Source organism: Tupaia chinensis, unplaced genomic scaffold, assembly GCF_000334495.1.
Source record: "Tupaia chinensis unplaced genomic scaffold, TupChi_1.0 Scaffold000138_1, whole genome shotgun sequence".
Lineage (NCBI taxonomy): Eukaryota > Metazoa > Chordata > Mammalia > Scandentia > Tupaiidae > Tupaia > Tupaia belangeri.
Window position 1 is genome coordinate 2,766,625 of NW_006159608.1, and position 16,016 is coordinate 2,782,640.

Here is a 16,016-nt window from a genome sequence, read left to right on the forward strand (position 1 = left end):
TTCCCTAGCGCTTCTACTTAAATGCTACTTTTCTCAACCTTATCAAATAGACTAGATTAATAATACCAACCCCATCAGACAAGTTTCCCTCAGTCTTTTTCAGCCTTCTTTCCTCCCTCCCAGGGGAGCAAACCTCCTCCTCCTCCTCTTCTTCTTTTTATTTTTTGAGAGGTTTTTGCTATAGGGCACATGCGCTCGCTAGAAAGAGAGAGACAGAAAGCGAGAAATCATCCCCCAGGGGGGATGGCCACACCACAATCCCTTCTCCTCCATTTTCCTCTCAGAATCATGAGTACGCACACACACACACCCAGCATGAGTTTAAGCCACCGAGTCTGGGACTCGAACCGTGATCGACTACATGGAAGTCCAGTGACATAGCCATTGCACCAACTGCTGGTTCCTCTCCTCTTCTATAAATCCAAATCCTCTGTGTAAACCATTGAGTCCATTTTCTTTTTCCAGTTCTTGCTATACAATTATTGCCTCTTTTCCCCCATGTCTTTATCTCTATGCACGTTTATCTTTTCAACCTATAAACTTGTTTAAATTTCTTTCATACTAAAAATCCAGCATTGACATTCAGATTGACATCTATGGGCACCGTTCTGTCTCTATAGTACCCTTCCCTCTCAGTCTTAGAAGAATAATCTGTACTTACTTCCAATTCATTTCTAAATATTTATCTTTATAAATACATCACAATTGAATTATATGCTGTATTAGTCTATTATTGTGTTGTTCTAGAGAAGTACCTGAGGCTGGGTGATTACCAAAGAATAGAGATCTGGCTCACAGTTCTGGTGACTGGGGAGTCCAAGCATGTGGGCGGGCATCACAACACGGCTGACAGAAGCAGAGCCAGTAAGGTGGGCCAGTGCAAAGAGTGAGAGATGATGAGGAAGGAAGAAGGGTCAGACTGTTCTCCTTCTTCTGCTCATTCTTCCCCTGCTCCCAGCTCATTGTGTACCATTAGGCCCTGCTGCCTCCCAAAGCCAATAGAGAGAGGACCAAGCTTCCAGAACATGACCCTTGGGGTAAACCATTATACAAACTGTAGCCTATACATTGTGTGTGACTATTTTATTATTCATATCCTCCTCTAGACTCCAAGTTGGATAAGATCCAACTCTATTTTATTCACTTTGATCTCCAATGTTCAGCCTAGGCCCTGACAAACAGTAGCTGCACAATAACTATTTGGTGATTCAATAAACAGACCACTATAATTAATACAAACCAAGATTATTGACTTCCTCATCATGACTAAATTTAATGAGTGTATTTGTGTCTCTACTTCTCTGCATTTTTCTGCTTCATTCCATTTCACCAGATGGCACAACTTCCATATATTCTATAGTTCCTTGATGTTCTTGAACCATCTCAACTCTTAGTCTTTTCCTACCCCTGTAGGGTTCTTTCTCAGTTTCCTTCACTATCTCACTCTCTATTGTGCACTCACAAGTTCTCTATTGTGCACTCCACAAGTGCACTGTACCCCGCAGTTTTGTCCTCGGGGTGCTGATCTCCTCAACTCTTAGTTTTTTCCTACCCTTGTAGGGTTCTTTCTGTTTCCTTCACTATCTCACTCTCTATTGTGCACTCACAAGTTCTCTATTGTGCACTCCACAAGTGCACTGTACCCCGCAGTTTCGTCCTCGGGGTGCTGATCTCCTCAGCATTCAAATTGCTAAAATGGTTGTGTCGTTTACTAGAACTATTTCTAGTGTAACCCACGTGCTGATGCCTTCTCAGGTATCACTCCTCAGTTCTTCCTCGGGATATGGAATTTTAACAACCGCATGCTTAATACCATCATCTTATTGGCATCTTGGAAACTCAAACTCTATTGGTATAAATACGAATTAATTATTTCTTGAGATTGTTCATCTTCTCTTACTCTATATATCAACATCATTATCCATACAGTTGTCAAGCTAAAACCCTATAATCTGTACCCTGTTTCCTTTACTACCCTCCATTCCACCAATCGCTAAATGTCTTCATCTATTGTAATTCCAATATTATTTTTTCCTGATCTTTCCTTCTGTCTCTATTCTTACTAGTTTTCTTACTTGTGTACACTCCACTCTGGGTTACAGAAAGCCTCCTATTGATCTCTAAGACAAATCCATCATTTTTACTGCTGCCAAACTGACCTTTTCAGAAGCAACAGTCTGACCAGTTTGCACTCTGATATAAACCTCTTGAAAGGCTCCCCACTGTGTGTAAGATAAGGCCCAAACATTTCAGGATGACTTGGGTCTTCCATAGACTGACCAGTTCCTGATATTATCCCTTGCCTCTTTGTAGTTCTAACACCAAGACTAGAAATAATATCTTTCTGCACACACTTATTCTTTCTTCTGTTGATTTTGCTTAAGGAAAGTTGATTTTGCTTAAGGAAAGTTAAGCAAACCCTCTTTATCTTTGAAATCTGATCTCAGGCCTCATATCTTGGAAAAGTCTCTTTACCCCTATGCAATCTGCAATATATGATTCCTCTGTGCTCATCTAATGCTTTATAGATACCTGTGATAGTAAGTTGTATGGAGCAGAGTCCTTACAGAAGCATGATGAACATGCCAAGTGTGTGAGAAATATCTTTTTGCGGGGGCAAGATACTGAGATTTTTTTTTTTTTTTTGGAGAGGTTTTTGCTATAGGGCGCATGCACTTGCCAGACAGACAGAAAGAGACAAAGAGATAGAAAGTGAGAAATCACCCCCCAGGGGGGATGACTACACCACAATCCCTTCTCCTCCATTCTCCTCTCGGGATCTTGGGCATGCATGCACACGTGCCCAGCGTGAGTTTAAGCCACGGGGTCCGGGACTTGAACCACGGTCGACTACGTGGGAGTCCAGCAACATAGCCATTACGCTAACTGCTGGTCCCGATACTGAGATTTGGAGTTAATTTTCTGCCCTAGCATAACCAAGCAAATCCCGAGTAAACCATGGTTAGCATCTTGCAAGTGAAGAATGACGCTTAGACAGTGAGGTCTGTCCCCACAGAAGAAGCACGTTTCTTTCACCCTCCGCAACTCGACTCTTCACTGGAGTTACTTTACTGGGAAATATTCAGACAGCCAATTGACTCTAGAAGAAAATGAAGAAAATTATGGAAAACTGCTTTCCCTAAGTATAGCAAACATTGAAGAATAAATGAGTTTGCAGTTTATAATCTGTTTTCCACTCTAGCAAAGCCAGTGCAGTTCCATCTGAGCTGAGAAACTACTGAAGCTTGAATTATCCATGAAGGCGCTGCCTGTTTGCCATGCAGGCTAGCCTGCAGAGGATAGGGTTTACACATTGAAATGCAATGAGGTCAAATCTGAGAGCCAGAAAATGCTGCTGCACTTCGGCAGCTGGAACACCATGCACCTGTCCGTGCTCAGGAGCCGTTTCAGTGCCCCTCGGGGAGCAGCGTCAAGGAAATGGGCTTCACAGTGCGTACTCAGGGCTTACGGGTGTTCTCAGAACAGCTGGGCTCTTTCACCGTGTCTGCCGCACACATAGCCACAGGAGGGAGAGACAGTGGGATGGGGAAACTCAGTTGTGTGGAACGCTACTGCCAAAACCCTCTTGAGGAAAAGGGATGAATATAGCACATCCCCTCAGACGTTTAGTGCACAACAGATGAGAAGGATCTGTAACTGGCTCCTTTCCACCATGAACACTTTGATCATTGCCATAGCTTGTACCCTTGATTAGAGTATATTCGTTGTTTGGGGGATTTTTAGAATCACAGCTCCTTTCTTACGTTTAGCAAATTCCCCACCATATGGTCCCCTTGAGAGGCAAAGCCTTCCTTTCCCCTTCGAAGCCCTAAGTCCAGATACGCACATTTCTAAGCCTTGCTTCATCTTGAGACTTGCCACATGTCCTAACCTCAGATGATCAAATGTGCAAACGCTAACTCAGGAAAAAAAACACAAGGAGGCGTGGGGCCTCAGCGAATGCGTTCAGGGGCAGTGGAAGTGGTGACAATGCCCATAGACCAGCAGAGTAGCACCCATATAACAAGGGAGGTATAAGGTGAGACATCCAGCATTCATGGGTAAGAGCAATGCCAACCGAACTCACACTGGGTATAAATCTGGATGGGGTCCTGGCTACCTATCTTCCCTGTTCTGGGTCATTTTCTGCCTGTTTCCCTAAACTTCCTGCCAATTTTATAATTTTTGAAAGCCTTGTAATGAAGTTTGTCATTCTTATATACATTTTAGAGTTTCTGCTGTTGCTATCAACATGTTTTGACTGATAAACCTCACGCTCATGGCAAGATAAGGAACATTACTAAAATTATTATAAAAGGGTTGTTAATGAAATCTGTTCATAAAATAAATGGAAAAAATGATCTCCATATTCAAAATTAATGTACCTTGCAACATACTAAGATTTTAGTTTCATTTTGTTTAATTAATCATCTTAGGTCAGTGATTCTCAATAAGAAGCAATTTTGTCCCCTAGGAGATGTTTGGCTAAGTCTGGAAGCTTGTTGGATTATCACAATTCTGCTGTCATCTGGTGAATCAAAGCCAGGGAATTGCTAAATGGGACACCCACCAGGACACCCATCACCACAGTGGCCCAGCATGGCTTATAGTGGGATAGTGGGACCCTCTAAATATCCATTTCTTTTTTTTCTTTTTCTTTCTTTTTTTTTTTAGAGAAAGGTTTTCGCTATAGGACGCGTGCGCTCACCAGACAGACAGAGAGAGACATAGAGATAGAAAGTGAGAAATCACCCCCAGGGGGGATGGTCACGCCGCAATCCCTTCTCCATTTTCCTCTCGGGATCTTGGGCACGTACACACACGCGCCAGGCATGAGTTTTAAGCCACCGGGTCCGGGACTCGAACCACAGTCGACTACGTGGGAGTCCAGTGACATAGCCATTACGCTAACAGCTGGTTCCCATCCCCCCGGCGTGAGTTTTAAGCCACCTGGTCTGGGATGCAAACCGCGGTCGACTACGTGGGAGTCCAGCGACATAGCCATTACATTAACTGCTGGTTCCCAGCTACAGTACTATTTCTGAAGTTTGCATGTGATTATGCCTTTTTTCTTCATAAAGTCATTCAATGGTTTCTAATTGCTCTTAGATCAAGACGAAGCATGTTCTACCACTCTCTGAATGATCTGGTTTCTGCTTCTTTAGCCTCTATTCTTACCGCCCTTACTCTCCTCTTCCCTCCACTTTCCTTTTTCACAGGCTCCTTTCACACAGACTCAGAAATATAACCATGCTCTACCAGTTATGAGAGAGAATATATAAAAATATGCAGACTTCTTTCACTCTCAGTACTTGTTCCAATGCAGGAAAAGCAACTACAATGAGAAGCTGTTCATTACTGCTCCCCTACTCAAACTAGGACTCTACGCAGTTTGTGGCCTCTTTCTAGTCAAGACTCTGATTTTTAAGTTATACAAACACAACTCAAACCACAGTATAATAATAAAATCAGCATTTTATTTGGATTCCTGCCTACCATTCTTCTCCAGTAGCTTGACCCTCCCAATGAGGGTGGACTTATGGATCTAGGTTTTTGCCATGTATGCCCAGGCCTGGCACGTTTTTCAAATTTTTGAGGCCAATCCTGGTTGACAATGTGACTCTGTCTTTCATCTGTACAGTGTTTAATAGCTGAGTCACAGGCTGGCCCTTTAATTCTTTATAAATCACTCAGTGTCAACTATTTCTGTTATAATGCAATAGTGGACTACAACAGAAATTAGCCAATTAGCAGGGCTGCATTGCTGCAGATATCTGAACATATGGAAGAGGCTTTGGAACTGAGAAGAAGTTTAAATAATTTGGAGGTACAGTATAGGAATAGCCTAGATTCCTATAGAAGCTCAAAATAAAAAAAAATAAAAAAAAAAAAAAACACTTCAGAAATGAACTAATAGAACATTTTAGAGACTGGTTAGATGATGGTGACCAGAATACTGATAGAAGTATAAAGCTGAAGACCATTTCGAGGTGATATCTTATTGAAAATTGGACAAAAGGTCATCTGTGTCACACCATAGCAAATAATTTGGCTGCAAAATGTTTATGTCCCAAGCCTTGATGAGTGTTTAATTTTAAAATGATAAAGATCTGATGAATTAAATTTCAAGACATAATATAGAAGAAACTGAGTGGTCATTGTTAACTACATTAGTGAATGAGAGAGGAACAAGCTTATTTAAAGATATAATAGATAATGAAAAGGGAAACGGTAAAAAAAAATTGAAAATTCACAGCCTCACCATGTAGCAAATAAAGAAAAAAAAAAAAACACATAGTGTAGAGAATGCCAAAGTGAGACACAGATACTGGCTGCTACAGAGACTGCATGTTGCAGTGGTTGCTTGGGAGAACTACAGGCACAAAACTCCAAGTACAAGCAGGCCCTCGAATGTGGGCTATGATGGGAGCAGGGCCGCCCAGGGCCTTGAGGGCCCAACCTCCACTAGACAAGAAGGGACATGAAATTGAAGTTCTCAAGCTTCAATATCTAATGTCTTCCCATTTGGATTGTAGACTTGCTTGGTGTCTGTTACTCCTTTCTTCTTGTAGAATGGAAATTTCTACTCCTTGTCTGTTCTGCCATTTTATTTTGGGATTATGTCTTGAGTTTGCAGGATCATAGCTGGAGGTAGTTTGCCTTGAGTCTCAAATGTGACTTTGACCTTGAGACTTTGGTTTCTGCTTGAACAAATTAGGGCTTTGGGGACTATTTGAACAAGATTATTATATTTTATATATGAGAAAGAAGACACAAAGCTTGGCAGCCAGGGATTGATGAACTTCAGGAGGTATCAACTTTATGAATAGATTATTGCTGTCTTCTGAGAGAGAGTGAGTTCTAATTCGGTAAGAAATGGTGAGTTCTTGCAAGAGTGGATTGTTGTTAAAGGAAGATGGATACCCTCAGCTTGCTACCACTGCAAGTTCTGCCATACACTCTACTTCTGTCAGCTTTGTGTGATTAGACCAGCTTGATTGTTGCCCTATATCTTTGGATTTTCCAGCCGTCCAAATCTTGAGTTAAATAAACCTTTTTTTATAAATCACTGTGTCAGCTACTTCTCTTAGCAAGGCACTAGCAGACTAATACAAGGGGGAAAGAAAAAGAAAGAAAGAATTAGACACACCAGAAAAATCAAACAGACCAAAAGAAAAGAATGGTAATAAAGCAAAAAGGATTTTTATATTCTTTTAGTCCCTCTTTTCCATTTTTATTGTCTGTCTGGAAGTATCACTGTACTTGGGTTCTATAAGACATTCATGCTCCCTTACCTTTTGTCTGCTTAAGTTTGTGCAAATTTATTTTTATTATATTAAAACAAGAGTCCAAAATAAAGTATTGCCTGCCCATTACATTGTATGTAATAGTACATATAAGTATACATATATTTATATATACACACGTATGCATATATATACATATGTCCATTTATACACATACACACAGAATCTCACATAGTAATCACCATAGCTCTGAAGAGATGAAAAAAGTACAAAAATCAAAAGTTGTATGCCAAGATTCTACTACTAATAATTACGGAACCAGTTAGGAAATCAAGGCATTTTTGACTCTCAAGTGCATATTTTTCCCTTTTTCTCATTCGGATTCCAATATCAGACAATCACTTATTCATTTATTCATGAAACATCAGTTTGCTTCTCTGTGGCATACATTATGTAGCGATACTCTCATAAAACTTTTTAAATAATTTGGTAATACTTCTGGGAAACACTTTTCCATGTATCTCTCACATTTTGGCATGTGTGTTTTATATCAGCAGTTCTTCTGGATTAACTTTCCAAGGCTGTTTGTATGACAAAATGGAGCTAGTGTCTTCTAGAGCTGAGGGGATATTTGTTTTCTGGCTAGTAAAAACAAAGATAATGTGTCTCTGCTAGGTAAATCTTGGTTATGTTTGCCAGCAGTTCCCTTTTTAAATTTCAGGTTTTCTAGCTTCTAGTTCCCTCAATCGTGGTGCAGACCTATTGTGTAACTAGTATCTACCGAGGCAACTCTACGTCACATCATGGGACCTGGGGCCAAGAAGAGCTGATGTGACCTTGAAGCTCCTATTACCTGCTGTGCTGTGAGTAGTTAAGTCCTTTAGCTCTGACCCAGGAGTCTCCTATCTTCTGCCAGCACCTGTGTGACAAATTAACTTGTTAGTTTACAGAACAAAAACACCACTCAGAACCTTCACAGGTCTCGCGCAACTGATTGGCATAGCAGTTATAGGTTTCTAATTATGGACGATGCAGCCTGAGTCACCAGTGCTCACATAAACTTACAAGTGTGAGAGTCAATATTTGAACCCAGCTCTGCTGGACTTCTAAGTTATTGGAGAAAGCACAAAGGAGGTAACGAGGAGAACAGAATTATTGAACCAGACAGCTTTAACGGGTTTCTGTGTGCTGCCGCATAGTAGGCATGAGATTAGAGCTTCCATGTCGCTAGCATCATAATGTATCTCAAAGCCTGGTGCAAGGAATAGTGAGCAGCAACTACAGTGGACAGATGAGCATCGAGGTTAAGGGACTGAGGTCAAGAGCCCTAAGTTCAAGTCTGGCTCTCTCTATGACACTGGACATTGAACACGTGTGAGCCGTATTTTCCTTACCTCTAAAGCGAGATGATAGATTCTATCTCACAAGAGTGTCAGAAGCATTAAACGAGGTGATGTATAGAGTGCTCAGCGTGAAGGTGCCCACATGCAAAGCACTCAGTAAATGATAGCTATTAGGGCTCTTAGTAAGTCCTCAATAAAACCTGGATGGGAGAATGATTGATTTCTCTATATCCATTCACCTGCACTTTAACTATCAGCTCATTTACCACAACTACCCCCTTCCTGAGCAGTTAACAATGTAATCCGATTTATAAATACAGATCACTACCTGAACCATTGAAGCTTTATGAGCTAAAGGGCCCTAATTTTAAGTGCAGTAGATACTAATGGTTTCTTTCTTGTAACAAAAATATCTTCAGGCTGCAATTTTGAGATCGCATTGAGGCTGAGTATTCACTTTGTGCCTTTCTACAAATGGTATGAGAAATTACAAGGCTAGGGGTTTTCTTGGCTATCCATTTGTCTCTTTCCCATCTTGCAAGTGGAACTAGTACTGCTGTTGCCAAGCAACAGTGCAGTGGTGGGAGTGATGGTGCATGTGTAATGTGGCACTCCGGGAGCAAGAGGCTTAGTTCTAGAGCTTCTCCAAGGGCACTGGAAAGGAACACTGAAGAGTGTGCAACAGCTGGGCAGCTCTGTCATTAATGCAAATCCTCCAGTAATTAAAAGAGCTGCTTCCATTGAGCAATCCCATCACCAGCTTCCTGTGAACTGTTGAAAATCCTAAGAACTACAGGGTATAGAATCTCTTGAGGGTTGTGTTCAGCCTCCTAGTACCGTGGCCTGAACACACGCCATCAGTATAGCAATTCCTTTTGACAAATAATCAGAACTCAAGATACACTCTGAAAGAAGGGTTGGAAATCTCCACCCCAAACATGCATTTATTCTATAGAAATAATAGGAGAATGGTTCTTTTAGTGAAGTAAGAGCTTAAAAAGGGATTGGGAAGTATAAGGGGAAGGATGAGAGAGAACAATTGGCAGTCATCTGTTTGATGTTATGAGAGAAGAAAATGAATGTTGGGATTAGCCATTGAGAACTCTAATTTATTACAGTCAAACTTCACTAATATGGAATAATACATTCAAACTTGTATAATGTGCAATTGAAAGCACAAGCGAAAGAACCAGGTTGAGATCCATCCAGGTTTAGATCTCAGCTCTCCAATTAATTAACTCAATTAAATATGGAAGGTCAATTAACCTCTCTGTGCTCTGCTTTCTTTCTTCATTTTTCTTTTTTTGATAGAGAGATTTTTTTGCTAGGGCACGTGTGCTTACCAAAGAGACAGAGAGAGACAGAGACATAAAGTGAGAAATTGCCCCCCAGGGTGATGGCCATGGCCCAGTCCCTTCTCCTCTTGGGATTCTGGCACACACGCATGAGTACCCAGAGTGAGTTTCACGATGCTGGGTCTGAGACTCACACTACAGTTGGCCACGTGTGCCATCTGTCAACCCCTGTCCTCTGCTTTTGGAGTATAAAGTGCATGTAATTACAGTAAATATCTCATAGGTCGGCTGTAAAGATTAAGTTAATACAAGGAACGATTTAAACTTAAGCAGGCATACAATAAATATTAAATAAATGTTAGCCATTATTAGTTCTGTTTTCACACATTTTTATTAAGAAAAAGGCCTTGGGGCCAGCAAGTGGTGTGATGGTTAAGGCACTGGACTCCCATATGGCTGACTATAGTTCGAGTCCCAGACCTGGTGGCTTGCTTTAGAGAGAGATTTAATAATAAATCATTATTTGATTTAATAATAAATCAAATTAAATAATTCTTAAAAAAAAGAAAAAGTCCTCATTCTATCCCTCTATTTTTTCTCATTAAGAACCGTATCCATCCTTATTCAGTACATTAGAAATTTATGGGATGACCAAATAAGAAGGCAGTCTATTTTATTTATTTATTTATTTTTTAGAGAGAGAGAGACAGAGAGACAGAAAGCAAGAAACCACATGCCTTGGGGAATGACCACGCTGCAGTCCCTCCTCCATTCCCCTCTTGGGAATCTGGGCACGCACATGCACTCATGCTTGATGTGCATTTTAGGCCCGGATCTGGAGCTTGAACCATGTGGGCGTGATGTAATTGTTTGCCATCTGCTGGTCCTGCAAATGAAAAGGCATTCTAAAAATTAAATTAGCTCACTCTTGTTCAAGACATTTTCAAACTGACTCTAAATAATAAGATTGAATGTATATAAGAAAATTAAAATAAAAAAGAAAAGAAGTGAAGCCATCAAAAAAAAAAGTGCAGGGACCAGCAGTTGGCGTAATAGCTATGTCGCTGGACTCCCATGTAGTCGACTGCGGTTTGAGCCCCAGACCAGGTGACTTAAACTCACGCCAGGAACGTGTGCATGTGTGCCCAAGATCCTGAGAGGAGAATGGAGGAAAAGGAATTGTAGTGTGGCTATCCCCCCCAGGGGGTGAATTCTCGATTTCTATCTCTCTGTCTCTCTTTCTGGCAAGCTCACGTGCCCTATAGCAAAACCCTCTCCAAAAAAAAAAAAAAAAAAAAAGTGCAGGCCTAAATCATAATAAAAATAAAACTAGGAACTAAGAATATCTTCACATTCCTTTTTCTTTGCTTTTTCCCCCTAAACTTTCGACATACAATATATTTTTAAAGAATGTTAAACTCAAAATTAGAGGCTGATATTGACCTTCTGCCGTATATTTTATTCTCTCTCTCTTTTTTAAAGGTTTTTGTCGCTATATTTTTATCAACTCGACCGGTGAGAAATGTTCTTTTATTGAAATGATCACCTTGTAAGCTAAATAATGTGACTGAATGTATTAAAAAATGTAAAATAAATAAATAAATAAATAAATAAAATAGTGGTACAGAGACAAAATAATAATAATTAGAATAATAATAATGATAATTGGGAAAAACATAGAAAAGATATTGAACATTGAAGCGGGGAGATTAATGTCTCTGTATTGACTGACATGCATGGCATTCCCTTTTGAAAAAGCAATGTAATACACTGTAAAGTTATATGCAATCCAGTGTAATACAAAGAAGATTATGATGATAATAAAAATAAATTTAAAAAAATAAAAATAAAATAAATAAAAGTTTTTGTCATAGGGATTGTGCTGCTGTAGAGATAGTGAGAGGGAAAGTGAGGACTCACCTGCCCAGGAAAGATGGTCTTGCTGCAATCCTTTCTACATTCTCCTCCTGAGATTTTGGCATGTATGCACACTCACCTGGCATGACTTTCAAGCCACCAGGTCTGGGACTCGAACTGCAGGTGGCCTTGTCTGAATCCAGGCCTAAACCAATATGCCTTCTATTGGCCCCCATACATTTTATTGTTTTTTTGTTTTGGTTTGTTTTTTCTTTTTTTTCTTTTTTTTTTTTTTTTGAGAGAGAGAAGTTTTTGCTACGGGATGTGGTGTGCACTCACTGGAGAGGCAAGAGTGAGACAGAAAGACAGAAAGTGAAAAATTAACCCCTTTGGGGGATAGCCGCCTCAATACCTTCTCCTCCACTCTCCTCTTGGGATTTTGGGCACAAACACACACATGTCCGGCAGGAGTTTTAAGATGCCAAGGCCGGTGACCACGTGGGAGTCCAGCCACGTAGGCGTTACACCGTCCGCTGATTCCCATCAGTTTCGTTCCCGACAGATAAGTATCTCTGCCTTCCGAAGGCAAGAGTAGCCTGCAGTTTATTTAGAATGCTGGACATATAATGCCTTTGTCGTGTATTGAATTTTAATACAGAAATAAGGACTGCCTCAATGGGAACTAAGAAATATCTTTGATAGAGTGTGGATGCTCTAAAAAGAGCCCAGGGTCTCGTTTGAGTTCTACCTTGTTTCTTCACTTGGGCACACAGCTGTACCTCTTGGCGCGTTGCTTTCTCTGTCTTTAAAAGGTAGAGGGCACAAGCACTTGCCAGAAAGCAACACAGAGAGACAGAGGGAGAGCACAAGAAAACATCCCCTATACGGAACGGTCACTCTGCACTCCCCTCTCCTCATCGACCCCGCCGTTTCAGGGTTTTGGACGCACACCAGGCACGCTTCTCAAGCCACGGATCTGAAAGTCAGACCTCCCAGTCAGCCGTGTGGGATCCAGCTGCCCCGACCACCACACTGCAGGCAGGTCCCATCATTTCAGCTCTTACACGTCATCAAATGGTGCCATGCATAGCAAATGTATCTATTTGCACTGTTACTTGAGAGGTTCTCACGCAAACTTCAGTCCTAGGAACTGACTTATCTTGAAATGAACATACTAAATGAAGAAAGATACGGGTTTTCAAATCAGTTAGTAGGATGAATACTTTTTCCTCTTTCTTCTGGAATCTGTGGCATTGTTTTAGATTCTCCATATGAGATATGCAGCTCTTTGAACAATGAACGAAGCAGAAATAGCTTTATTTCAGCAATCAAGAAAGCACATAAGAAACAAAAAAACAGGCACACAGAAACAGGCACAATCAACTCTTGATTGTTCAAGACTAACTATTTTACAGAAACTAAACATTGGTATCTTCAAAAATTACATGTATCAAAAACATCTAAATATTTCAGCAGGGCCAGTCTTTTAGTTCAGTGTTATGTTTTGGGAGCCAGATCCCACTGAATTGATCAACATTTTAACTATGGCCCCAGTAGTTTGAAAAAACATGCTGGGCATGTGTGTGTGCATGCCCCAAATTCTGACAGGATAGTTAAATGAGGGAGAAAGGATTGTGATGTCACCAGGACTCATGGGGAGTGGCGGGTGGGGGCTTTCTCTCTCTTCCAAAAATCTAAATAAAAAGTATAAAGTGTGTGTGGGGGAAAAAGGAATTAAAGCACTAGTTTATAAAAAGAAAAGAAAAGGAAAGATGCAAGAACTATTTCCTAATTTGAACGAAGCAGTATGCTAATTGGTGGGATCAATCAAACATAATCGGAGTTGGGAGAGCTGTGCCTTACATACTCCGGCTGATGGCAAAACTGTCACGCACACTCGGACGGCGAGGCTCCGAGGCTATGAGGTGAGGACGCCTGGGGACTGGAGGCGGCACTGCGCGGCGCGACGCCCAGGGACGCGGAGCCCCAAAGCCGGTGGATGACTTTCGGATCCCGCAGCGCGCGCAAGGTGGAGGAGAGAACATTGAAATTATTCTCTAAGCTATTTGAAGAGAGTGACTAAATGCACCTGAGTCAGGCTGTCCGTGGGTATGAAGTGGTTGGGAGAATCCAAGAACATGGTGGTGAATGGCAGGAGAAATGGAGGCAAGTTGTCTAATGACCATCAGCAGAATCAAACCAAATTACAGCACACGGGGACGGACACCCTGAAGGCTGGCAAAAACGCAGTCGAGAGGAGGTCAAGCAGATGTAATGGTAATTCAGGATTTGAAGGACAGAGTCGTTATGTGCCATCTTCTGGAATGTCTGCCAAGGAACTCTGTGAAAATGACGACCTTGCAACCAGTTTGGTTCTTGATCCCTATTTAGGTTTTCAAACACACAAAATGAATACTAGTGCTTTTCCTTCGAGGAGCTCAAGACATTTTTCAAAGTCTGACAGTTTTTCTCACAACAACCCTGTGAGATTTCGGCCTGTTAAAGGAAGGCAAGAAGAACTAAAGGAAGTAACTGAACGTTTTAAGAAAGATGAGCACTTGGAGAAGGCCTTCAAATGTTTGACTTCAGGTGAATGGGCAAGGCACTATTTTCTCAACAAGAACAAAATGCAGGAGAAATTATTCAAAGAACATGTATTTATTTACTTGCGAATGTTTGCAACTGACAGTGGATTTGAAATTTTGCCTTGTAATAGATACTCGTCAGAACAAAATGGAGCCAAAATAGTTGCAACGAAAGAGTGGAAACGAAATGACAAAATAGAATTACTGGTGGGTTGTATTGCCGAACTTTCAGAAATTGAGGAGAACATGCTACTTAGACATGGAGAGAGCGACTTCAGTGTCATGTATTCCACAAGGAAAAACTGTGCTCAACTTTGGCTTGGTCCTGCTGCCTTTATAAACCATGATTGCAGACCTAACTGTAAGTTTGTGTCAACTGGTCGAGATACCGCATGCGTGAAAGCTCTAAGAGACATTGAACCTGGAGAAGAAATTTCTTGTTATTATGGAGATGGTTTTTTTTGGAGAAAACAATGAGTTCTGCGAGTGTTACACTTGTGAAAGACGGGGAACTGGTGCTTTTAAATCCAGAGTGGGACTGCCTGAGCCTGCTCCTGTTATCAATAGCAAATATGGACTCAGAGAAACAGATAAACGCTTAAATAGGCTTAAAAAGTTAGGTGACAGCAGCAAAAATTCAGACAGTCAATCTGTCAGCTCTAACACTGATGCAGATACCACTCAGGAAAAAAACAATGCAAGTAAGTAAGGGAGATTTAATAAGCATATCATTGTTAAAGAAATATTACACCGTTTGCTTTCTAAAACGTGCTTAAATGATTATGAACGTTTAAATATTAAGAGAAACTGGTACTCATGAGCTTCAGCACTACTGCTAGGTTCTAGTGTAAAGACACACTCTGTATCCTACCTACAAATGTAATACCACCCTCCAGACTTTTCCTCAAATGCTTGATAACTAGATACTCAGTTCTTTATCATATGTTCCAGGATCATCATAAATTTAAGGAAAATATGTTCAAGGTGTTAGTAACACTATATTAATGTTGTTAGACCCAACAAGAAGACAAAGGACTGGGTACAATTATATAGGCTCATAAATGCTCTATTGTCTAGCCATTCTGTTAGGAAAAGATAGTGAACTTAGGGAGTTCATAGCTTCTGTCTTAAGTCTTCTGCCTTTTTACCTTTTTCAAAATGAATTGACCCAGTTCCCCAAACCTCCAGTTACCAGACTCAGAATAGTGATAGAGGACCATTTTGAGTGTTGCTGAATTGTGGCATTTTGTATTAGCTATTATAGGGAGTAGCAAGAGAGCTGAGAAGGAGACAGGAATAAGCTTTGAGATGCCAGTTATGAGTGGGGGCAAGATTTAATGAAAACTGGAAAAGGAGAATGAAGAATAAACAAAAGAGAAGAAAACTTAAATGAGCAAAGGAAAACACATCCTATTTGTGGAGTTTTGAAGTTCTGGAACCATTCTAATTGCTACTGTTTTTCATCTGGGTAACACTAGTTTTCTCTAGTTGCAACTAATACGGTAGACTCTTCGGTCTGACTTGTTTCTGACAGACAAAAGTTATAAATTTTGGCTTGGCAATCCCCAAAGTGATGCCTGTGTTGGCCTATAAATGTCTGGTGAGACTCCTTAGCACTTAGGAGCTCTCTGAGATATTGATGTTTGTAAGCTCTTCTCCCTACCTTCTCCCAATACTGGGTGCTCCCTT

At 40.8% G+C, this 16,016-nt stretch overlaps 1 protein-coding gene across 1 annotated transcript; it reads left to right on the top strand.

Annotated features, from left to right (window-relative positions):
• Positions 1-13,646: 13,646 nt before the first annotated feature.
• LOC102474475 (histone-lysine N-methyltransferase KMT5B-like) lies at positions 13,647-15,400 on the top strand. The gene is given in 2 exon segments (XM_014586428.2): positions 13,647-14,783; positions 14,785-15,400. Coding segments are annotated over 2 exon segments (1,182 nt in total). The 5' UTR covers positions 13,647-13,853; the 3' UTR covers positions 15,037-15,400.
• Positions 15,401-16,016: the final 616 nt, after the last annotated feature.